Source organism: Toxotes jaculatrix, chromosome 3 (assembly GCF_017976425.1).
Source record: "Toxotes jaculatrix isolate fToxJac2 chromosome 3, fToxJac2.pri, whole genome shotgun sequence".
Classification (NCBI taxonomy): domain Eukaryota; kingdom Metazoa; phylum Chordata; class Actinopteri; family Toxotidae; genus Toxotes; species Toxotes jaculatrix.
In genome coordinates, this window is record NC_054396.1 from 13,075,489 (window position 1) to 13,098,695 (window position 23,207).

At 40.5% G+C, this 23,207-nt stretch overlaps 2 protein-coding genes across 7 annotated transcripts; both read right to left on the reverse strand.

Annotated features, from left to right (window-relative positions):
* Positions 1 to 864: 864 nt before the first annotated feature.
* On the reverse strand, positions 865 to 7,537 carry zgc:113184 (uncharacterized protein LOC553745 homolog). Of its 4 annotated transcripts, XM_041033252.1 has the most exons (6): positions 7,196 to 7,537; positions 3,973 to 4,012; positions 3,745 to 3,855; positions 3,276 to 3,413; positions 2,834 to 3,198; positions 865 to 2,715 (listed from the first exon to the last, which is right to left on the reverse strand). In XM_041033252.1, exons 4-6 carry the CDS (start codon positions 3,385 to 3,387, stop codon positions 2,539 to 2,541), a joined length of 654 nt encoding a protein of 217 aa, XP_040889186.1. In that variant the 5' UTR covers positions 3,388 to 3,413; positions 3,745 to 3,855; positions 3,973 to 4,012; positions 7,196 to 7,537; the 3' UTR covers positions 865 to 2,538. The 4 variants fall into 4 exon arrangements, with proteins under 4 accessions (XP_040889186.1, XP_040889185.1, XP_040889187.1 ...); XM_041033251.1 differs by lacking the exon at positions 3,973 to 4,012; XM_041033253.1 differs by lacking the exon at positions 7,196 to 7,537 and having other exon boundaries at positions 3,276 to 3,407; positions 3,973 to 4,208.
* A 4,113-nt stretch (positions 7,538 to 11,650) lies between these two features.
* Positions 11,651 to 22,934, reverse strand: LOC121178849 (probable nuclear hormone receptor HR38). Of its 3 annotated transcripts, XR_005893829.1 has the most exons (8): positions 22,805 to 22,922; positions 20,215 to 21,078; positions 19,491 to 19,620; positions 19,062 to 19,225; positions 18,725 to 18,927; positions 18,452 to 18,630; positions 15,737 to 18,358; positions 11,651 to 14,777 (listed from the first exon to the last, which is right to left on the reverse strand). XR_005893829.1 is itself a non-coding variant. In XM_041033249.1 (7 exons), the coding sequence occupies exons 2-7, from the start codon at positions 21,049 to 21,051 to the stop codon at positions 18,096 to 18,098; spliced, it is 1,776 nt and encodes a 591-aa protein (XP_040889183.1). In that variant the 5' UTR covers positions 21,052 to 21,078; positions 22,805 to 22,922; the 3' UTR covers positions 15,268 to 18,095. The 3 variants fall into 3 exon arrangements, 2 of the variants coding, with proteins under 2 accessions (XP_040889183.1, XP_040889181.1); XM_041033249.1 differs by lacking the exon at positions 11,651 to 14,777 and having other exon boundaries at positions 15,268 to 18,358; XM_041033247.1 differs by lacking the exon at positions 11,651 to 14,777 and having other exon boundaries at positions 15,769 to 18,358; positions 20,215 to 21,053; positions 22,805 to 22,934.
* Between the last annotated feature and the right edge of the window lie 273 nt (positions 22,935 to 23,207).

The following is a 23,207-nucleotide window of genomic DNA, read 5'->3' on the forward strand; positions in this document are numbered from 1 at the left end:
CTGCAGGAGCTGCGTCACACGGCCAGCTGCTGTCGTCTTGTTTGTTGCACTGACGCTCTGCATCAAGCCTCGATGCTGGTGTGACTCACCTGTACCAGTGATGTCATCAGGGCTCATTCACACACTCCCTCGCTCGCTCGGTATGCAGACGCACACCACGAACATGAAGCAACACAAACCAGACCTCAGATTACACTCAGGAAATCAGGTTTAGGATCTCTAAACTACAAGTGATTTTCTTTTTTTTTAGTTTGACTTTAGTTTCTGTATGTGTAGCACAGAATCATAAAGGCTGGCATACAATGTGTGTGAATGTTAAAGGTTAAAATAAAGCATTGCTACCATGAGCCATGGTTCTAGAGAAAGCAATGCTTACCACATCATGCCAGATGGAAATATCAATAATAACAAGGATGTAATGGATTGCCATGAAACGGTGTGCAGACTTTTATGGTCCCCATAGGATGAATCCTCCTGACTTAGGTGATCCCCTGACCCTTCCTCTAGAAGCACCATCTGGTTGATTTTTTCTTTTTTCCTTTCAAATATCCTGACAACTATTCAAATGGAAATTTTCTACACACATTCATGGTCCCCAGAAGATCATTTGTGACCAAACGTTTGCCGAGCTAACGACATTCAGCCACAGCTGTACTTTGTATTTATTGTTAATTAACAAATGATAACACGCCAAACTAAAATGGCAAACATTGTACCTACTAAACATCAACATGCTAGTATTGTCCCTGTGAGCACGTTAGCATGCTGATATTAGCGCTGAGCTCAAAGTATGACCGTAGACTCTCAGGTGTGTTACTGAATTACACGTCCTCCACCACTGGACAAAAATCAAAAGAAACCTGATGAGATGTTCATAGTGACGTTTATATAAAAAGTGGCCTTGAGCTTGGTGATTATACAACAGCAATTACATCCGAGTTGGTTTTCTCCACTGTGATTATGAGAGCAAGAGTCAGTGTGGCAGCAAATGAAGGAAGGCGCCATCATCAATCATCTGTCAGCACCACTAATTAGGGAGTTAAATCTTTCAAGTCTATTCTTAGACCAGGCTCTGTCTTCATTACCAGAGAGCTGTGCAGACAGCTGATTGGTTCAGTGATCGACTGCCAACATTTAAAAAGCAATATATTGACCATGGAATTAGGAAGTCTAATTATCTGCATAAAAAAAATACAATTATTGAAATATTTTGCAGACTCTGCATTATATACACAATAAGAATACAAATGTAGGCAATGTTTATTTGGATGTTTAACAAAGCTACGAGTGTCTGCAAAGTCTTTTGTTCAAGCAAAATTTAAAAAGCAGATAAAGACAAGTTTCTCTCAATACAGTGATTCTGATTAAATTAATTAACGTTTGTATTTAATCTGAGTTTGAAAAGATCATTCAAAGGCTGCCATAATTAAAGCAGATGGGATAAGTAATTATTCATAGTGAAAAGACAGAGATCAGCCAAACCCCCACAAACAAAATCACCACTAAGAATTAAAATATTGATTCAAATCTGAATTTAAAAAAAAAAGTTACAGTAAATAAAGTAAATAAATAAAGGTGCAATATCCACTGTTTGGTTACAACTGAACTCATATCAAACATTTTATAACAGGATGCAACACCAACAAAATGAGACAGGATGAAGAAAATTCTTTCAAGAAGTTACTTATGATAATAAACGAAATAAAAATAAAAGAAATTATCTCACCGTTCATAACTGGCATTATTCCATTATTCCCTCTTATTAATTAATCAACAGCACAAATAAACACTGCAGAGGATTTGCACAATGCCTTTGAATGAAGGATGGATTATGATTTATTAAGATCTCAGGAGATGCATAGTTGTTGCAAATTGAAATTATAATAGAGCAAGGACTGCATGGAAAATAATTAATGCTATCATAGGCTTTCATTCTGTGAGCCACCTTTACTAAATGAAGTAGCTTTAAAAAAATTCTACTGGTATCTAGTCATACAGCTTTGGTGTAAGGTCTGAATTGGCTTAGCTTGAAATTAATTCATACAGAAGAAGTAGTCTCAGAAATGGTGCACAGCAAAGTCTGTAGGGTGTCCAGATTAACAGAGTAACCACTTATTCAAAAAAATGAGATATTGTCAGATTATGTCAGATTTATTGTAGTATTTCAATTTTGTGAGTAACACCAACAAAATTCAATTCGTATTCCAGTCAAAACCTGGAAAAATAAAACTAAATACTAGATACTGGCTAAATACTAGTTCTGAAGATGTGAGAGAATTTTGTAAATTTGTGTGAACTAAGCCTTTAATAATGCTATGTTTCCATACTAGTGCATACAGTGGAAGCACAGGACGTCTATTTCCACCCTTCAATTTACGTCTCAGAAATGATTCCAGCATCAGCATCTGCACAACTAAACATATTAAGACCAGATCCATTTCAGTGTTGTTTCCAGAGATCAGTTTTACCTGCTCCACCACAGCATATCATATGAACACATAACTCAAATGCTGGAAGGAGAATCAGGATCAGCTCCGTCTAGGTAATATGGGTATGGAGATGTCGTAGGAACTCTCCTCTGGTGGTTGTGTCTCCAGGGAAAACCGCCTGGCAGAAGTCGCAAACGTGAGACTGCAGCGCCACGTCTGACATCAGCAACCCACCAGACGGGCTCAGAAAGTCAGCCAGCAGGGTGGGGCTGTCTGATGCAGGCATCTGACATTAACATAGAGGACAAGACAGGAAGTTTGTGAGGAAGAACATGGAAAAATCCAAGGACGCTTTGGAGAACCCATAGCCACAGGTGTGGTTTTTGTCTACTGAAGACACCTACCCTCAATGTGTATGGAGTCCTGTCACTGCAAGGATGATCCGGATTTTTGGAGTCAGTGGAAAACGCTCCTTGCCATCTCAAGGGGTCCAGCGTTAGCGGGGATGCGGCCTTCTGCTCCAACTTCCCATCCTCCTTTCTCTGAAGAGGCAAATCCATGCAGAGCTTGGACATATCTTCAGTGAGGAGATCAGAGAAAGTCCCATCATTTCTGGACAGGTGTGTGGAGACACCACACTGTGCTTCAGGGCGGTGTGCTGCGACTGTTAACGGTTGAGGCTTTTCATGGAAATATTCAGGGATTTCTTGGCTACACTGGACAGGGATGGACATCATTTCACTCAAATCTCCATTAGGAACAGTGGCACCTGCAGAGAGAGAGTTGTGCTTCATGAATGGTGACAGACACATGTTTATGAGGATTAGAATTAGGTTTTGTATGGACCTTGTTGTTTCTGCAGGGCTGCTGTGAGTTGATGCAACAGAGCAGCCTGTCTCATGCAAAGTGACCTCAGGCGGAGAAACTGCTGGTATAGTTCATTGTACGCGTCCTCCATCTCAGCATCAGTTCAGGGATCTGCAGCTAGTAAATAGCACAGAGGAGATTGCACTGGGCTGCACAATACCCTTTTTAAAAATACAGTTAACATATATATACACAAGGTTGATAAATTAGGAACAAAACAAAGTGTGTACAGCCATGTTAGCAGCTCTGTGAGGCTGTACCCTCTCAGTGATTAGATTTTTATACAAATGAGATGTCCTGCATCCTAAAGCACTACACCACCAGGATGCCCTGACCTTGGTCTTTTTAAAAACAAAATCAAAACATATCCAACTATGGCAGAGTAAGACGACTATCAATTCCTATTTTTATCACACTGCATCTTGAACATCAATAGTGATCTACTTACCCTTGGTAAGCCTGTCTGCATGCTCTGCTCCAAGTATTCAGGACTCCTTGTCATTCTTTACAAAATTCAGAGATTTCTCCTGTCGAGCCTCCTCCGTCTCAAACAGGCTTCCTGTTATTGTAAAGGAATCAGACACAGCATTTAAATCCAGACTTAAAGCCCATTTTCGGAGCAAAGAATACAACAAATGTGTGACTGTGAAATTCATTCCTTCAGATGAGGATTTACCGAACACAGTTAAGACAGCCCTTCTTGGTCTTTTTCTTGCCTGTTGAGAATATGGACATTCTTCTTTACTAATGAAACATTCATTGAACTGAGAACTGTTAGACATAAGGAAGTAGCTCTATAAAAAACAGAAGTGAAACCCCCTTTGGTATAAAAAGGAACCTCACTGTCTCTCAGTTAGACCGTTACGTGACAGAGTGTAGAGCATTTACAAGCATCAACACAAAAGAGGAAAGAGCCATAATATGTTTTTAATATAAAAGTTGTTTGGTTGGCTCTGCAACTTGCAGAGGATGTGAAGCAATAATGCTGGGCAGGTATTTAGGGCCCGAGCACCGAGTGGTGCGAAGGCCCTATTGTTTTTCTAATGTTTATTATTATTATTATTATTATTATTATTATTCCTCCCAAACAACTGCATTTTTCAACCCCTTCCCATGCTCTAAAACGCCTGAAATTTTGCACACTCATCAGGTCTGGTGAAAAATTTGATATTTTGTGGTCGTTTTAAATGGGGGGGGCCAAATGGCTCTGCAGCGCCCCCTTGAAATTTTCAAAACCCCCCTCCCATTGGGCTTAGTTTGTCATAGGTGCATGAAAATTGGTACACATGTTGATCATACCGAGACACACCAAAAAGTCTCTTGACTCGTGCTAGGGATTTCACCTGATCCACTTCATATTTGGTGGACCTCACCTCAAGACCATGATGATCAAAAGTTATCACAGAGTTTTCTCTAAGTTAAAGGGCGTGGCCTCTGTGGCCCGCCAAAGTTTGATGGCGTTTGGTGAATTTTCCATGACATTTTGAATGGCTCTCACGTCCACATACTTTATCCAAACATCTTCAAACTTTATGAGCGTCATGAGGGCTCTGCCCTGAACGCCTCCATATGTCAAACTCCCGCCTTACTCGTGGCGTCCCCTGCTGGTAACAGGAAATGACCTATTTTTACTCTGAAGTGTACTGCTCCTTAATAGTTGACACCATCGGCTTGGTTTCTGCTCTACAACCTTCCCAACTACTTGGTGAAGCTACATTATAAAGGCCGTGAAGCTGGGTGCAATGGCATCTGTGTGGCGGCGCGGCAACTGACGATCCCTCGCCGTGAAATTACGTTTGGATTTGTAATGACCTTAACCACCTCCTATGATCATAAAAATTCATACACACGTTCTTGGGGGCTGGTCCTAGACTCTGATGGGGTTTTTGTAATTGGGCGGGGCAAAGTGGCTCAACTGCGCCCCCTTGAAAATTTAAAATACCCCTCTCCATATGGGTTTTTTTGGAGTATGAAGATGAAAATCGGTACACATAAAGAACACTTCCAGACGCACAAAAAAGTCTCTTGACACCATGACCTCAACCCAGCAGGAAGTCGACCATTTTGTTTTTGGCGGCCAAATTTCACTGCTTTCCACCACTGGTATGCGGATGAACTCGTGCTAGGGATTTCACCCGATCAACTTCATATCTGGTGGACCTCACCTCAAGACCATGATGATCAAAAGTTATAAGAGACTTTTCTCTAAGTTAAAGGGCGTGGCCTCTGTGGCTCGCCAAAGTTCGATGGCGTTTGGTGAATTTGCCATGACATTTTGAATGGCTCTCACATCCACATACTTTATCCAAACATCGTCAAACTTCATGAGCATGATGAGGGCTCTGCCCTGAACGCCTCCATATGTCAAACTCCCGCCTTACTCGTGGCGCCCCCTGCTGGTAACAGGAAATAACCTGTTTGTACTATGACGTGTACTGGGGAGAAGAGGAGAGGACATAGGAGGACTCTGGTACTCTTGGCTGCGCCGGCTGCGACTCCCGCGGGTCGCAAGGGGTGCGAGGGCCCGTCATCGCTGCTTGCAGCTTTAATTTTTAATTATTATTACTCCAAAGTACCACTGCATTCTGAATGGGCACAATGTTAAAGACAGCAAGGCTCTCTGTGTGTTAGTGAATGGCTTGCTGCAGCTGCACCATGTTACTTGGTATTTCACAAGTATAGAATGCATTTAATTGAACAGTATAATTTATCTAATGAATGCATCTAAGGCTTCACCATCAGAAGGGGGAAGAGGTACTTAGGTAAAAGTAGCAACTGAGAAAACACAAGTAAATGTCCTACATTCAAAAATTAACTTAAGTATTTTAAATATTATGAACAAAATCTAAGTTTAATATCAATAAAGTACTCATTATGCAGTACTTTATTGATATTAGAAAATTATATATTATAATGTTTTATAATATTGCATTGATTGCTACTGATGGAGCATTTACTGTGGCAGCTAGTAAAGCTAGTTCATGCTGTTGGGTAGTTTAACCTGTAACAATGCATCATATTTCAAAAGATTATTATGTGTTTTGTGCCAGTGTTGATCTGTAAAGTAACCAACAAATTTACCTAACAGCTGCAACTATAGTTACAACTGTTCGGTAAATGTAGTTAAGTATAAGACTAAAGCATACAATGGAAATACTTAGGTAAAGTACTTCGGTATCTATGGTTAGATTATATTTAAGCCCAATACTTAACTAAATGCAATTAGTTGCTTTCCAACAATGCTTACCACAAGTATGTCATGTGTCCTAGAGTGAGTCATCAGAGTGTATCACTGTTACTGTCAATCCTGACACAAGTTTCTCTCAGTGTTAACAGGCTGACCAGAAAATCAAGCATGTCCAAACTAACTGAGTTGACTGTGTCCAAAACACTGTGTTTGTATTGTTTCTTATTCTTGTCTCACACAGAAATTCTTCCATGTCTCCAGAGAGGATGCGGATCAAAACTTGGATAATCTCTGCCACAAGAGATCTGCTTGGCAAGCAGCTTCCTCTCCACTGATATTTTATAAAGTGGCCTGTATGGAAATGTCTCTTCAGTTTAATGAGTCCTCCTGCCCTCATTTCTTTTCCTGTTTCCTGACTTTTTTCCTTTGTGTGTTACATTACTTATTCACTTAGTTTATTTGTTTGTTAATATATGATCGAACAACAGTCAGCGAATCTGCTTCGCTTTAGCCTGTTTTCGACCTTAACATGATTCACAGCTGATCTGTAATGTGGAAACGAAGAGTCACACTTTAAGTCGTTTATTGCTCAATTTAAGCGGAATTCGTTTGGTTTACTGTTTCTTTTACAGCTGTGAGACACCACCACCACAGAGATCATGTGAGGGTATCTGCATATTGTGAATCGTATATAAAAATAAAGTTTACTCACACTAAAACCGATAGATCATTCCCAGCAGGAAGTGCGTGCACAGATTCTGACACAGGTGTTTATGTGGGTGAAACCTCCTCCTAACCGGACTGGACGAATCCGCATTGTAAGATGATGACGTCCCTATCTCGACCCCAAAAAAACAACAAAAAGAAAACGAGTTTACCCAGGTAATCCAGGTAAACCCTGCCAAAATAACACTTCCTGTGCAACAAGGTGGCCTTCAAAATAAAAGTGACGACTTTTTTCGTGGAGATGTGAATTGTTTAGGGAGACTTTTAGGTTGAAAATTGGTCTCGTGAAAGGCTACCAAGCTAGTATCACTTCAGCTTTTGGTTTTAACACCAACACTGAGAGATTAGACATACAACCCTCAAAACAACCCTACACCTTTCAGACAAGTATGACCAGACACTGAAAAGTTTAATATAAATATTGGAACATGGATGTTTTATTTTTAAAGTTAACTACAGTTACATTTTCTTTACATTTTATTTCCCGAAAAAAAAATCTTTTTGGGGGAAAAAAAAGTGGCTTAATGGTTCTCGGTTTTACATATGCTGAGTCACAAATACTGGAACCTGCCTGTAAAGTCCATGTATATGTTTCAGATGCTTAATATAAATTCCCCTCAGGTCCATAAAACTCCAAAAGTCCCTGTAAAAATATAGATGGTACAACCCCATTGTCTTCAGTTGCTGCTTGATGCCTTTAGAGTACTTTGGCCTATATTAATCAATGTAGTTCTAAATTTTCTTTTTATGACAGGTGGGGCAGCCGTGACTGGAAAGACCAGACATGTTCGCAAACAGTGGCTTATTTACACATGCATATGAAGCATTCATTTGAAAATGTGTGTGTCCCACTTGAAGACTACTTTAGCTCTGTTTTGTTCTCCACCAGCCTGTGAGGGATCTTTAGCCAGTAAATGCTCCACTTTCTTCTGTGTTTGTTTGGTGGGGACAAAAATTGAGGTCTCCACGAGTAGAGACTGCTTTTTGAGGGCTAAGACTTGGTTTTATTATTAGAATTAGGTTAGGGTGAAGGTCAGGGTTAGTTGTGATGGTGAAGGTTAGGGTAAGGAGCTAAGGAATGCATTGTGTCAATGAACGTATGCCACAGGGACAGTGAAACAAGTCTATGAGTGTGTGTGTTTGTTGGAATTTAGCACTGAATGTGGCTGATACTCATTTATCCATCCACTTAGGAGGAGCAGCAGTTTTTTCCCTCAGTGTCAACCCCTGACAGCTGAGTTCACAGCCACCACCTTGTGATCTTAGAAGGGTGCCAGCTCTCTCCGCTTCAGACTGGTTATGTAATTCTGTGTAAGGGCGCGGGCAGACTTCTTATCATCTCTCTGATACTGCGAGAGTCATGTCTTTGTCATGTCAGTTCTCATCCCAAGAGGATCCATTTTTGTTGCGGCCTTCTTTTTGGCTGATAAAACAGCTGTTACCATGTATGGCTTAATGCTATATTAACTTTATTTTGTTGTGTTGTTAAACACATTGTATGTTTGCTGACCTTATAAGTCAGAGCTAGACTGATTATATATCTGCAGTGTGTTGCTATATGCCATTTGAGGTAAATCCATGTGGCCTGATTGGGAGATTAAAGGAATCGTTCACTATTTTGAGAAACCTGGTCAACGAGACTCCTGGAAGTCACCAATATAAAACCACAATTTGTCCTTTCTACATTGGCTGTTGTTTAAGGATTAAACAAACAAAATATACTATAATAAATAGTAAAATACGGAGGTGCTGCAGATTTTTTTAAACTTGGGACACAGCCAGGCTAGCTGTTTTTCAAAATAGTATAGTTACTAGCTTTATTAGTCATTGTCCAGAGAACTTTGTACACTTACGGTCAAGGCAGGAAAAACTTTTCAGTTAGTGAAGTAAACTGATCAGAAAGTGGGGCAAACAAAAGGTCAAGACAATGGCAAAGACAGGATACACCAACAGCAGTTTTCTGGCCAAAATAATTTGACACCAACACTGGGAATAGATAAGACACTGAACAAAAGTCAAGAAGCTTCAGATTCTATCTTTACACTGTGTGAACGTCTGTTTGTTCATTTCTATTTTTAACAGCGTCTCGTGTGTCCAAGGACATGTGTGATGTTTTATCACTTCCGAGGCTCTTAATGTAATGCAAGTGTTCAAAACTGTTCACAAAAGGTTACGGATCACAATGACTCTAAATCTGGTGCAAATATAGTACACAGTTATCAGCTAAAGAGTCTTCATCTACATCCACTTTTAACAGTCAGAGTGTTAATTGTTGATTGATGTAGTTATTTATGTATACTCTGTACCTTATACCACCCATCTGTGCTAGAGTGTTTGCTGGTTTGCACTATGTGCTTGCACTGACCTTGAACCCCTCCCTCCACACACACACACACACACACACACACACACACACACACACACACACACACACACACACACCACACCACACCACACCACACCACACCACACCCTGCCCACCAGACACCTTCCTCTAGTGCCATCCCTTAGTACTTGATCCCTGTGTTGGGGGGTCTGTGTGTGTGTGTGCGTGTACCTTTTTATCACCTCTCCAGTATAAACACCAACCTTGTTGGGACCAGTAGTCCTCATAGGGACCAAACCCCAGTCCTAATGGGGCAAAATGTCATTTCTGAGGTCCTAGTTAAGGTGTGAAGTGAATTTAGGTTAAGTTACGGATTCAGAAAGATTTGGTTATTGTGAAGTGTAGGGTTAGGGTTAAGCTGTCCACAATGAATGAAAGTCAGTGCAATGTCCTAACCAGGATAGCTATGCAAACTGTGTGTGTGTGTGTGTGTGTGTGTGTGTGTGTGTGTGTGTGTGTGTGTGTGTGTGTGTGTGTGTGGGCTTTGCTGTAAATAACTTCCGGGCATGCAGCCAGGAGCTGTCATCTGCCAGTGCAACACTATCCATCCTGTCAATCTTGTTTTATAATTGTAACATTCTCATATTCTCCGGCTGAGCAGAGAGAAGTTTCCAACATAGTGAGACACACACACACACACACACACACACACACACACACACACACACACACACACACACACACACACACACACACACACATCCAGGATATCATATCACTTTTTAGTACTAACTGTGCTTTTCAGGCAGCATCTTCACATCGTATTACAGCAATCAGCTTTTAAAGAAGCAGATTTATAACAATGTCTCTTTTTTATGGTGTCTATCTCTTTTTCTTGTATCCAACCAAATTTGTTTTTCTTTTGCTAAATTGAACAGATGACACTCAGCATTACAATAATCAGGCGCAATGTAAATTCATTAAACATGTTCTCAGTACAGCCAATAGTAGTGCATTGTATTCCCTAATGAGATAGACACTCAAGGCCACACACACCATAAAAGAGAGACTTTTGTTCTTTTGACATATTGTGTACAAAACACAACAAAATGTGTAGGTTTTTTCTTTTTGGGTGATTCAAACTCTTTTAGGCAAAAAGCCAAACTGTGATCATCAGTCTTTCTTCCAACCTCACTGCTAAAATAAAAACAGAATAATAATCATTTTAAGCTTTGAAATATGATATCAGTCGTTCAAGTGCAAAGTTTAAGTTAATATCCAAGGAGACAACAGTGACAGCCATTAAATGTTCAGCAGGCTCACCATTCACTTACAAATTTAAGCCTGCAGAGACTAAGAGGACTAAGAGCTCAAGACGGTGATGTGGGGCATACAGTTATCACAGGGATGGCATGATCAATGACGTCTGCCAACTCATTTATCACCAGACTCTCTCTTAGTGAGCGAGACCGGATCCAATTACAGAGGTTTCTATGGGCTCAACAATGGCCTGCTATAAATACACTCATAGAGGGTTTTCCACACTCAACAACACACCCACACACATACTAGCACTGTTGCACAAATATACAGTACGTTTACAAATGAATGTGCGTTTGGATGAACACTAGACTCTGTGTTCATCGTTTCCACCTTCAAATACTGTGCCAGCTGCTCTTAGACACATTCAGTTTTGTCTTTATCTGAAGCATGCTGCCGGATTCTGCACTGTGCTGAGACGCTCTAGAACATAAATAAGATGAATATCTGCAGAAGAGTGTGAGCACCGGTGTGTAGGTGTGTGTGCATAACAACGTATAGAAGCGATTGGAGAGTGGAGAAAGAAACAGAAGCCCCCATAGAGCATTAAACAGCTTCACAAAGTTATTTACAGCTCAGTCCATCAATAAACGACAGGTGCAGCATCCTCACAAACAAACCTATTAGCTTTCCTCCCGCTGGAACAATCCTCTCCAGCAATCGGCTGCTCTTGCTCTCTCTCTCTCTCACACACACACACACGTCTTTGTGACAGACAACTATGCAAAGTTTTCCTGTTACACATGACTTGATTGCTGAAAATATATGCTATAGAAAAAGAAGGAAAGTTTTTTAATGTGTTCATTTATTCCTGTTTGCACATTCAAATATTAGCAGTTATAAATAGAGCATAAAGTTTTTCTTGAATAAAACTAGGGTAGTATTAACAGCAAAATACATGTAATATATCAAAAGGAAAAGTACTTACTTGTAAAAGTGTATTACTATACAGTATAATATTTTACTGGATTATTTTTAGCTTTGCCAGCAGCTCTACAGATGGTAATGACAGGTGGTTGGTCTGTCCACCACTTTGGTATGGACTGAAATACCAACAACAACAAGTATTGGAAAAATTACCATGAAATTTTGGTGAACAAACCAAGTATATTGCTAACACACGGAGCTAAGATGGTGAATATGGTGCCTGCTAAATATCAGCATGTTAGCATTCTGACATTTGCATTTCGCTCAATGCACCGCTGTTCTCAAGAACAGTCTCAAAGACCTGCTAGCATGGCTGTAAGCTTTTAACTACTTTATGTACTGTTGGGTAATTTCATTTATGAAAACATATCATACTTTGAGAACACATCATTGGTTTGGTGGTTATGAATTCAAGTTTTAAGTAACGTAAAATACTCAAGTAGAGTCCAAGAACCTCAAAATTGTACATAAAAACAGTTCTTGATCAAGTGTACTGAGTTACAAGAGAAATTCTTGCTGTACTAAACATTTCCTATGTTCTCAAAAATTTGCTGAATAGTAAGAGAAGGTGCAGAAGCAAAGTGTAAAACGTGCAACAAATCACGATGACAAGTGAACCACAAATTACTGGTCAGAACATAATGTCTCGAGCGTTCAGGGTGTAAGGCTACACTTTGTTCCTGAATGCTGAGTGTTGCATGTCAGGGTGCTGGTCAAAAGTTCAGGGGCCAATGGCGGCTCCAGATGGTGACTTTCCACTTTTGGAAAAAGAGTTCAAGTTCAAACATGAGATACAGAAGGGTGACAAGTACAGAAAAAAACAGCACAATGTCTTAGGTTTTTAGCCACACACTCCTCTAGAGCCATTTTGGTGATCCTTGATATACAACATTCCTCTAAAAGATGTGTTTGGATGATGATGGTGGAGGGCACTGTATCACCAACCCTATAGCCAGGCAGCAACATCAATATTTGACAATTCTGCAAACAGGGATTACTGGATTACATATTCAGCGATAATGCTGTTGGTTTACATGCAATCCCAATGTCTTTAAAATGTGCACTTTCTACAATTTCTGGCATATATTCTACACAGTAAAGATTAGGAAAGGATTGTTGAAATTAACCTTAAAGTATGTTTAAGGTATGGTTACGGTTAGGCCACCAATTTATTTTAAGGTTAAGGTTAAGGAAGGATCATGGTCATGGAAAAAAAAAAGGTAAACATGAATATGAGCTCTGTGATGGGACATGAACTCCAGTCTTTGGCGTAGAAGTCAGACATGGTAAATGCCCATTCACCACTCTGACTTCCACACCCTTACTTTCCACCAGACTACCTAAGGGGCACACTACTCTCTGCATTGGCACAGAGCGTTGGCACTGGACATAAACAGTGAGGTGCAGAATTGTCAAATATGGACATAATTGCAAAGATACTGAGCTGGACTAACATGGTGGTTCAAAGTCTCCCATAGGTGTTCAGGCAGGTTTAGACCTGGTGACTGTTCAGGCCATGTGATTCATATTATTGGCATACAAACCATTCAGTGACCCTTTGTGCTCCGTGTGGAGTCATCTACGTAATATTTGTTATGTACCTGTCTGTTTATTTACAGGGGATGTCTCATGAGTTTAGGTTTGGCTGATTTGAATGGGAAACATGTCTGACCTGTCAAGGATACGTGACCATATAGAATGAAAAGTCACACTGGAAGTCAAAAAGGATTAGCACAGTAGACAGTTCGGCGGCCCGATAAAAAAACAGCTCTAGGTACAACCAAAGGAACTCTCTGAGCTGCTGCATTCATCCAAATCCTCCTTATGCAACTGTACTCCTCTGCTGTTCCCATTACATCTGACTTGGGCAGCATGCTTGCAATTTTGTAACATAATGAACACCTCAATGCAAGCTCCTCTTTTCTCCCCTTGTCCCTTTTTTTCCACTCTGTCTGCCAACACCAATATCCAGATGACCGGTACGTGGTGTACAGTAGGATCGGGTGTCGAGTCGCTGAATGCAGTCGGTGCTGCAGTCTACTGTGGCTGAGAGTTGGGACGGTGTCATCTTCTCCTTGTCAGAGATGTTGCCAACGTTAACGCCATGTGTGACAAAACAACACAGACCCAGTGAAAAGGAGATGAAGGACTACTTTTGGTCACTTTTCATCACATCATTAATATGTAACAAGCAGCAGCACAGTAGGTCCTGTGTAAATAAAGATAAGCTTTGTTTCCTGCTCTGTATCGACTGACTGGTAAGACAATTTCTAGACTATCCTTACAGGACAAATCTGGTGATATTCCATAGTTTTATTCTAAGAAAACCAACAATGACTGGATCTTATTAACAAGTTTTGGCTATGTAGCCAAACCCTGTTATAGCTTATTTTACATCAGACTGTTTTTGAGCCCAGTGGTGCTTTGAGCTAAATGCTAACATCAGCATGCTCGCAATGATAATGCTAGTGTTTTGCAGGTATAATGTTTGTCATGTTAATCGTCTTAGTTTAGCATGTTAGCATTCTAACATTAATTAGCACAAAACAGAAAGTACATATCTGGCTGATGGGAACGTCATTAGATTACAGGCATTTTTGTTTTAGGCTCTGTGTGGTGCTCGAAAAAAGAAAGAAAGAAAGAAAGAAAGAAAGTACAGTCAAAATATAAATATAATATAAATTAGAGGGCACAAGGGATCAGAATTTACATGTGGTAGATGTTCATATGAATCTTGCAACATATATAAAGATATGGCTGTGGTGAATGTACACATATTATTTACAGTTTGTGCAAAATGTGAACGTACTCATATTATTTACAGATTTGTTAGGTAGGTAGATAGATACTTTATTCATCCCCCTAAGGGAAATTCACATTTGGCCATAAACAGAAGCATTGGACATATAAAAGGTTTGACCTGGTGATGGCAGCTCATCCTGAGAGGAACATGAATGTCTGTTTCATGGCAATCCATCCAAGAGTTGTTGAGACACTAAACAACCAAACAAAAACACACACACACAAAGGTAAACCTCACTGTGGCACTGGAGCAAAAGTCAGGGGATCACCAAAGTCATTAGGATTCCCCTGGGCACAATGACTGGGAATCCTAACGTAGCTAAAACACCATCACAAGCCGCCCTGTGACATGTTTCTTCATTACGATGAACAAAAGCACTGCAGTTTATTTTGCACTGGTCATCCACTGTCCTGCAGCCATAAAGGTTCACAAGTGCAACCAATCCACAGGTGAAAATACTTGCAACAGATTTACTCTTGTTTGAGTAACTTTTGCTAAAAACTACATTTCCCTGCATTTTTAGGAAATCATTTAGCCTTTTCAGAAAATAAATACTACTACTACTACTAATAATAATAATAATAATCATAATCATAATAATAATAATTGTTGTGTAGACTGTACTGGGTGTGGATCTTAGGTGGCAGCAAACACTTCAGTGTGTCGGTCAGGACACATGAGCAGGTAGGTGGAGACTGAGGAACGGAGTCCAGGAATAAAGTTTGACCTTTTATATAACTTTCATGAGTGATTACATGCGTATGAGTGTGGTTTCTGTAATACAAACACAGTAACACAATACAATTCGAAATGAAGTATAAAATCACATGAAATATATACTGAGCCAAATATGTGTATCTAATCAGAGTAACTTAAATACAGCTCAATATTACTTATAACTTAAATCACAGTGATCAATCAACGGATCAAACCAAGAGGCAAAATGCCAATGCAAACAACAGTGCTTAGCCACGCAGTGAGCTAGCATAAACTTCTCATTGGCAGCTAACTACCTGCCGCTAATTAGTGGCTAATTCCTTATAACATCACGAATGCCACTGACCAAAAACGACTGGCATGTCATTACTTGACTTATGAATGTATAAAAGTATTAACAAAGGGTACACATGTGGCATAAGAATAAAACTCACTGCTTTTAGACGCACACTGCGGAGTCACTAAGTTGTTTTCTCCGGATCTACCGACACGTCTGCGGTGCATTCAAGGACCGCGGCAGTGTGGGAATTCACATGTGCGATAATTAACAACAGTCTTAAAGAAACAGTACTCAAAGAGACGACCTTTTGCACAATAATAAAGGAACAGAATCTTCTTGACTTGTTTTTAGATATACATCTTCAGTGGGAAAATGTAGGTAAGGTTTTGGGGATGAGTGCTACCGAGAGGATAGGGAAGTCATAAAGTATAAAGGGACAAAGTAATTGCTTCCTATGATAGAATTATACAAAATATACAACCTATGACGTTTGAAATATTTACAGATGAATTCATATTTCGTTGCATATCATTTCATGTTAATTTAATAAAACTGAAAATAATGGCAAAGCTAGAATGAAAACTGAAAATATGTCACAAAGAAATTAAACTCAGACATATGGAAAAATTTAACATTCATCTTTCACACCTGAAACCAGACGAAACTACCAATATATCTGAAGAGACAGTGTAGAGACTATGATGCAAGACAGGACACATGACTCACAGGAAATATATCACTCCATTTCCAGACATTTAAATGAAGGCAGCCGGAGGCGTATTTTTAAAAAACATTTATTATCAAATATTCTCTGTCTCTGAATACTTTTGCACCATTTTACAAAAGCCCTGGCAGTATTTTCAAAGTCAACACACGTCTCAAACAAAACTCATACAGTAGGAGAAATGAAATATTCTTCATACTGTTTGAACACTGTTTGAAGTGCTCGTAGCTGCTCATCTTCTCATCACATTTCACTGTGATTTCTTAAGATACTGTATTTCTTTAGTTCGTTTTGAGATGAAAATTTAAAAAAAAAATCCAACATATAAAAAAAAACTGCATGATTCAGAAAAATGTGGAAGACAGCAGGAGGAACTTTTACAAACACACAGAGTTGAGGTTCAAAACATATGAAGGGTGAAGTATCTGCATGAAATAGCCAAACACAAGAAACCAGTTGATGACATACATAAAATATCTGTGTCTGCTCTTGCATTTTCTAGCAGTGCAGGGTTTTTCAATGCATTAAAATAATGGTTTACTCTAATTGTGGATTTAACACTCTGAAATGTGTTCTGACATACTTTAATCTCAAGCTTGGTGGTTCTACTGAAGTTTACAGCTTTCACTGCCTCAGGAACATGTGAGCAGGATTTCGTTCTTGTAGCTCCTAAACCACCTGTCATCACTTGATGCCCTTCCAGTGTAACTGCGTGAAGTGTGCATTCAAGTATTGTATGCTCTTTGTCAAACTGTACTGACACTCAGGCACTTCATATCAAAAGCTGGCACAGACCTGAAAGGACATTCATCAGTGATTAGTTCAATATTAATTCTGATGGGACATATTTTTTCGTGTCTTTAACAAATGGGGCTCACTGTATGTGATGTTTGGAATGAAAATTCACTTAGTGTCACTTAATGTGGTTCAGGGACTGAGGCTTTGTAAAAGGCACTTTGCATTTTCATTCAATAAATTCATTCTTTTTCTCAAAAGCCCAAGAAGTACGTTATTACAGGGACATGTGGTTCGACAGTAGCTTTGCCAGCATCAGCCTTTACAAGGTTTTGCAAAATGGCAGCACAAGAGTTATGACTGAACATTTTGTTTAGTTTAAGGCAATAAGGTTTGCAACTGGTAGTATCAAAGTAAGAGTAAACTTTGGTCCGAGACCTTCCACAGGAGCAAGATTATGACTAAAACTATCTTTTGTGACACAAAGAAATCAGTACATTTTTCCCTTTTGAAAAGTAGAACTCCTCAGTTCTTTTTAACAAACAGGACATGTGATTCTGTCTGTTTTTATTTCTACTAAATAATCTCCTTCCTCAGTTTCTTGGTAGGCTCAAAAAGCAATTTCAAAAACATGCTTTTTAAGAAATTAGTGTGTTTCGGAGTATGTGACGCTGCATTGCATCTATCCAAATACCCATGTCTTTTAAGCTGCATAGCAACATTCACACAGCCAGCACAGCAATAAAGTCATTTTTCACATGCACACGAAAATATATATATAAACTGTCCTGAACTGTTTATACCATGTCAGTTCTGTCCATGTTTCATGGACGTGAAATAAATCTTTATGTAGCACTCAAACAGGCACCATCATCAATTTAAAAGTTAATGTTAGAAAAATAATGGTCTCTTGAACAATGTCAGACATCTGTCAGCACTCAGGTCAGTGTGATAAAAGGAGGTTCACCAGGAGATAAAATCTCACATTAGGCGCTTTCCACCTCCTGTGTGTCTATCATTTTGATAAATAACACATTTGTGCTCATGTGCTTTTTCAGAAAGGCAGAGTATCCAGGAAGATTTTCTCCACAATTGGTGGAGGAGGGACCAGGTCCTCCAGTTTCAGGTAGAAGATACGCTGCAGGCCTTGTGTGCACAGAGTCCTCAGTTCAGGGAGCTTACCCAGAAGACGAGAGAGATAGTTGGGCTGGGTCCTGCTCGGTTCGGATCCGTTTCCGCTGACGTGTTCCCTTAAAGAAGTGATGAGACGATTCTGAAAGTCCTCGACCCGTCTGGGCTCTTTGAGGCCATGGCGATCTAGGTGCGAAAGATGTTCTCATAAGAAACACAGGCTGAATCTAAAATTGAAAGTGAGATTCACAAAAATGAAAAGCAAACAAAGGCCCTCACCTGTGATGATGACAAGAGCTGCAAGGCAGGCAAACAAGGAGACGTCTAAGTTCATGCGGTGAAGGCTCTGGGAGAAATCCATGATGGAGTCGATCCAGTCACCAAAACTGCGAACGCACTGCAGTCGGTGGAGGACCACGCCATTGCAGAAGATTAACTTACTCTTCTCTGGATTTGATCTGTGCAGGTTGAAGCCATTAGTACAACATAGCATCTAAAAGGCTGGTGAAATAACAGTTAACACAGGCGGGTTTTGAGGTAAAAGAAGCCAACCTGTATGCAAGACGGAGGATGAAGAGCTCAACAAAGGCAGATTCAAGGAGCAGTTCCTGGTCCTCTGTGCAGAAATCAGTGAATCCTGGGATGGTTTCAGCCCAGTTTCTGATCACATCCAAGGCACCGGTGAGCAGATCATAAAACTGCTGGATGTCGCCAGCATCCTCCTTTTCTTTCAGGTTGTCCACTGTCTCCTGGTACTGAGGGACAGGAAGGAAGGATCAATGCAACTGAAAAGATTTTCCGTTACCTGTCTTTATTTTTATTCTACCTCATGTAACCAGTCTGATCAGTACAAAGGAGCTCTGGACAGGCTGCAAGTGTGGACATTTACCTTGGAGTAATCCAGCTTTCCAATGGTTGGGTTTGATTCTAAGTGTGCCCTGACAAGAGTGGATATGATGTTTTCACTGGGGGTCGTGGACGAAGCCTCGGCCACAGTCTTGGGTTTAGATGGCAGACGACCCCGGCGACCCTTGAGGTTATCTTTGCGAACAACTAAGAGAGGGACAAAAAAGAAGAGAGGATCCCTTAAAGCACATATTTGTGACACTCACATGGCCGTCGCAGGACCCCACACTTTAAAAAACAACTGCTGTATCAGCTTCAGTTTCGCTTTTTCTGCAGCTGGCACTGTAAAGCTCTGGTTGCATATGTCTGTCATACCTAGCTTTGGTTTCACGAGACTGTCATTACAAACCCCACTTTCTCCTCATCATTCATTAGTCACTGAAAGCTTTAAGACAGTCTGACATTGCATTACCTTCTTTGACCATTCCCACAGCAAGACATTTCTGGAAACGGCAGAACTGGCAGCGGTTTCTCCTCCTCTTGTCCACTGGACAGTCTTTATTGGCAAGGCACACATACTTTGCATTTTTCTGTACAGTTCGCTGTCAAACAGGGAAAAATTACAATTACTATGAGATTGTATTACTGTGCACATATAATATTGTAAATGATAGAAATGCAGCGACAGAATCATGATTTTTTTCCCCTTACTATTGGCATGTTCAAAAAACTTGCATTTACAGCATCTAATCTGAATAACTCTAAAGTTTGGTCCGGCTGTTCCGGTTCTTTTGAGGCTGACACCAATGTCAACATTTGAGATCTCAAAAAGTCCTAATATACACAGGGACATATTCCTTTTTTTTACACAGACACAGGTAAGTAACATTTTTAAATAAAGATACCCTAAACTTGCTTTTTAGAGAATTTTTAGAGATATGAACTCTACAACACATTTTACAGTTGAAAAATAAGCATGTCAGTGTTTTCTGACACCAATTATGCAAAGGTGGCACTATTTCTAAACTTCCTTAAACATATCTTTACTTAATGGAAAACATACACTTTGATCCCAGTATAGCTGTGATAAGGAAAAGATGATTGAAAGTTTGTTCTACACAGAATAATAATGAGTGATGAATATTTACTCTACTGTACAGTAGAATAAACCTCCAAAATGTTGTTCATCTGTTTACCTTGAAGAAACCTTTGCAGCCCTCACAGGTGCGGACTCCATAGTGCTGACAGGATGCATTGTCGCCACAAACTGCACAGCGGCCCTCACTAGATCCTGGGTTGTGGCTTTTAGGAGACATCATGGCCGCCTCCACTACCCTGGGGCTTTCCAGAGGTCCTTGCTCCAGTGACATGGGGGGACAATGAAGTGGAGAAACATGCTGCTGGTGAGACAAAAAGAAAGGGTCCTCCTGGCCTGACTGAGCATCCTGATGATGCCCCAGTGGGGAGTGCTGCTCCGGTGCAGGGCTGAAGGTAAAAAAGGAGAGCTGCTGAGCCATGGCAGCCTTATCAGCCACAGAGGAGGGGGGAGCTGAGGGATAGGGGCTGAAAGGGGAATCCCAGACAGGAGCAGACTGGGTCTGAAAGCCTGGTGTTGGAGGAGAAGCAGCAGCATAAACTGGGCTGCCATAGTAGTCTGAGCCACATGACGACAGTGTTTCATCGAGGCAGCTGAGAGCAAAGGAGCCTGGGTAACAACCATACACCTGGAGATCGTCCAGCTTGAAGGTCTGGTTCTGCATCTGGGGGCCGGAGCTTTCAGCTATTGTGGCGTGGTTGAATGAGACTGTGGAGGTGGGAGGAGAGGTGGTAATCTTGCAGGAATAAGCATCAAACTCCCCCACATAGCCATTCCCCACCAAGGTATTGATGCTGGGCAACGAAGACGTAGACAGCTGGTCTTTTTGGCCACTGATGTCCATCACCAGTTTGGCACTGAAGTCAGTATTCACGAACTCAGAGTTGAAGAAGGTGTCATGGGGCAGGGATGCATACTGGGTTTGTACACAGGGCATCGCTGGGACAGAGGACAGCAAACGTTACTACGGAGGAAAATAAACTTCAGTGTTTGTCTATGTAAGATAAATACTGTTTACATTTATATATACTAAATATGCATGATGAAATCTATTTCTATGTATGTAAATGCACTGTGAACAATTGTTTGCAACACAATTGAGATAAAACGGGATAACTGAAGCTGATGAGCTTGAGACTGTTTAAATGGGTAATAAATTAGACATTGTTTAAATCATTTAGTTCTGCATTTTAATGCTCCCTCTAGACACATCCAAACAGTAGCCTACATTAACACCCTGAACGCACTTTGTCTCGTTTCCCCTACATGCCATTTCTCTAGCTTCAGGGCGTATCAGTCCTCCTTAGAAAATGCAGAGGGTGGTCCAGTGGAGCAATCACACACTGTCAGATATTGTGTTACTGGCTGTTAATGCTCTGAAAACCTCCTTCAGTGGAGGGCAACCCTCTTTCACAGGGACTGTACAAGGAGTGCAGATTGTATTTCAGAGTGGGCGGTGTGCCAGGTGAAATGGGAAAGGTGGCAAAGCCTGTGTGTGTGTGTGTGTGTGCGCATGCGTGCGTGTGTGTGTGTGTGTGTGTGCGCGCGCGCGTGTGTGTGTGTGTGTGTGTGTGTGTGTGTGTGTGTGTGTGTGTGTGTGTGTGTGTGTGCGTGCGCGCATGTGTGTGCATGGTTGGGTGAATGGGCGTGTATCCACAAGTGCTAACTTCCTCACTATATGGGTTTTTTAGAACAAAATGTGCTTCACATCCCACGAGAACACCTGATCACTCTTTGGAAACTGTTCAAACTGAAATCAAATTGTAGAATTATTTGAACTATTTTTCTAAACTTACAGTCACTTATGGGGAGGTCACTCTACAGACGTTCCCAGTACGTTTTATACATCCTATAAATATAATTAATATATATAGCAAAATCATGAAAGTCATCAAGGTGAAAACATACAGACACGAGCTCTAAACTGTTTACTTGAGAATGTAGACCAGAAAGCTGCTAAAACCTGCACAAGACAGATTTTCAGCGAAGTATTCATGGTACAGTTGCAACAGCAGTATTATTATTACTAGCAGGGGTCACTTAATCAGTTACACTCTGGGACATTTGCCTTCTAATAACAAAATATACTCAGTTTTCACAACTATTTATCAGAAAACAAGAATGCATGTTTTTATAATAATTAAATTGCACTCAGTTGCCAGTTTTATCAGGTACACCTAACTATATACTCTGTTTTCTCAACTGTTTATCAGAAAACAAGAATGCATGTTTCTATAATAATTAAAATGGCAGTTTTATCAGGTACACCCAAGTAAAACTAATCTTCAGTCAGAGGTGTTGATTCAACTTTATGGTCAGTTTAGAGTTTGTTCTGCTGGTATGGTGTTCCTAGTAATATTTTGTCCACCCTCCAGTTCTATCAGGTAGTCTAGTTAAATCAACACCGTTCTAAAACAGTTCCAACAAAAGGGAACTTCATGAAGGTAGGATTTATTGCAGGGCTGTTGTATTAAACTTCGCAATTTCCCACCAAACTATCAAATTAATTTGAGCATAAGGCAGTAAATGTTCAAATGATGACCTAGCAGTCCAGTCAGTCTTGTCCTATAAGCTTAAATTATAGTAGTTATTAAAAAAAAAACATAAAGGAATGCATCTAGAGAAACATCTAACATTAGAATTAATGTGACTCCCCTGAATAGATAAACAAACTGTCCACTTTCACTCACCTGGTTCATGTAAATATCCGGAATTTGAAGCTTTTCATTTATTCCAAACCAGTGAAACAGATGAATGTTAGCTCTGCCGGCTGCTGTCAGCACACACACTCATTCAAACACACTCTCACACACACACTGGGTCAAAGCAACGCTGGTGGCTCCATACACTCTTGTTTTATTTTTGACGTGTCGACAAAAGGCGGGCCCATGCCCATAAATGGCAAACGGGGCGGTGGAACGTTCTGGTACGCGAGCCAATCAGCATCGTGTCCTGAACAGACGTCCTTCCGTGTGACGCACGCACGGGATTCCATTGACGCAAGAGCCGGGGGAGCGTCCGTTCTAAATATAAACGACAACGACAGCAACGCTCACGTGGGGCTATTACTGGATGAAAAATGCTAAAAATAAC

Excerpts from the sequence above, each read along its gene's own strand:
- zgc:113184 (XM_041033251.1), bottom strand. The coding sequence starts at position 3,387 with ATGGAGGACGCGTACAATGAACTATACCAGCAGTTTCTCCGCCTGAGG. Across the intron at positions 3,199-3,275 it reads AGCCCTGCAGAAACAACAAG|GTGCCACTGTTCCTAATGGA; the intron begins GTCCATACAAAA and ends CTCTCTCTGCAG. Across the intron at positions 2,716-2,833 it reads GGACTCCATACACATTGAGG|ATGCCTGCATCAGACAGCCC; the intron begins GTAGGTGTCTTC and ends TGTTAATGTCAG.
- LOC121178849 (XM_041033249.1), bottom strand. The coding sequence starts at position 21,051 with ATGCCCTGTGTACAAACCCAGTATGCATCCCTGCCCCATGACACCTTC. Across the intron at positions 19,226-19,490 it reads TGTGGGAATGGTCAAAGAAG|TTGTTCGCAAAGATAACCTC; the intron begins GTAATGCAATGT and ends TCCCTCTCTTAG. Across the intron at positions 18,631-18,724 it reads ATCCTCCGTCTTGCATACAG|ATCAAATCCAGAGAAGAGTA; the intron begins GTTGGCTTCTTT and ends CAACCTGCACAG.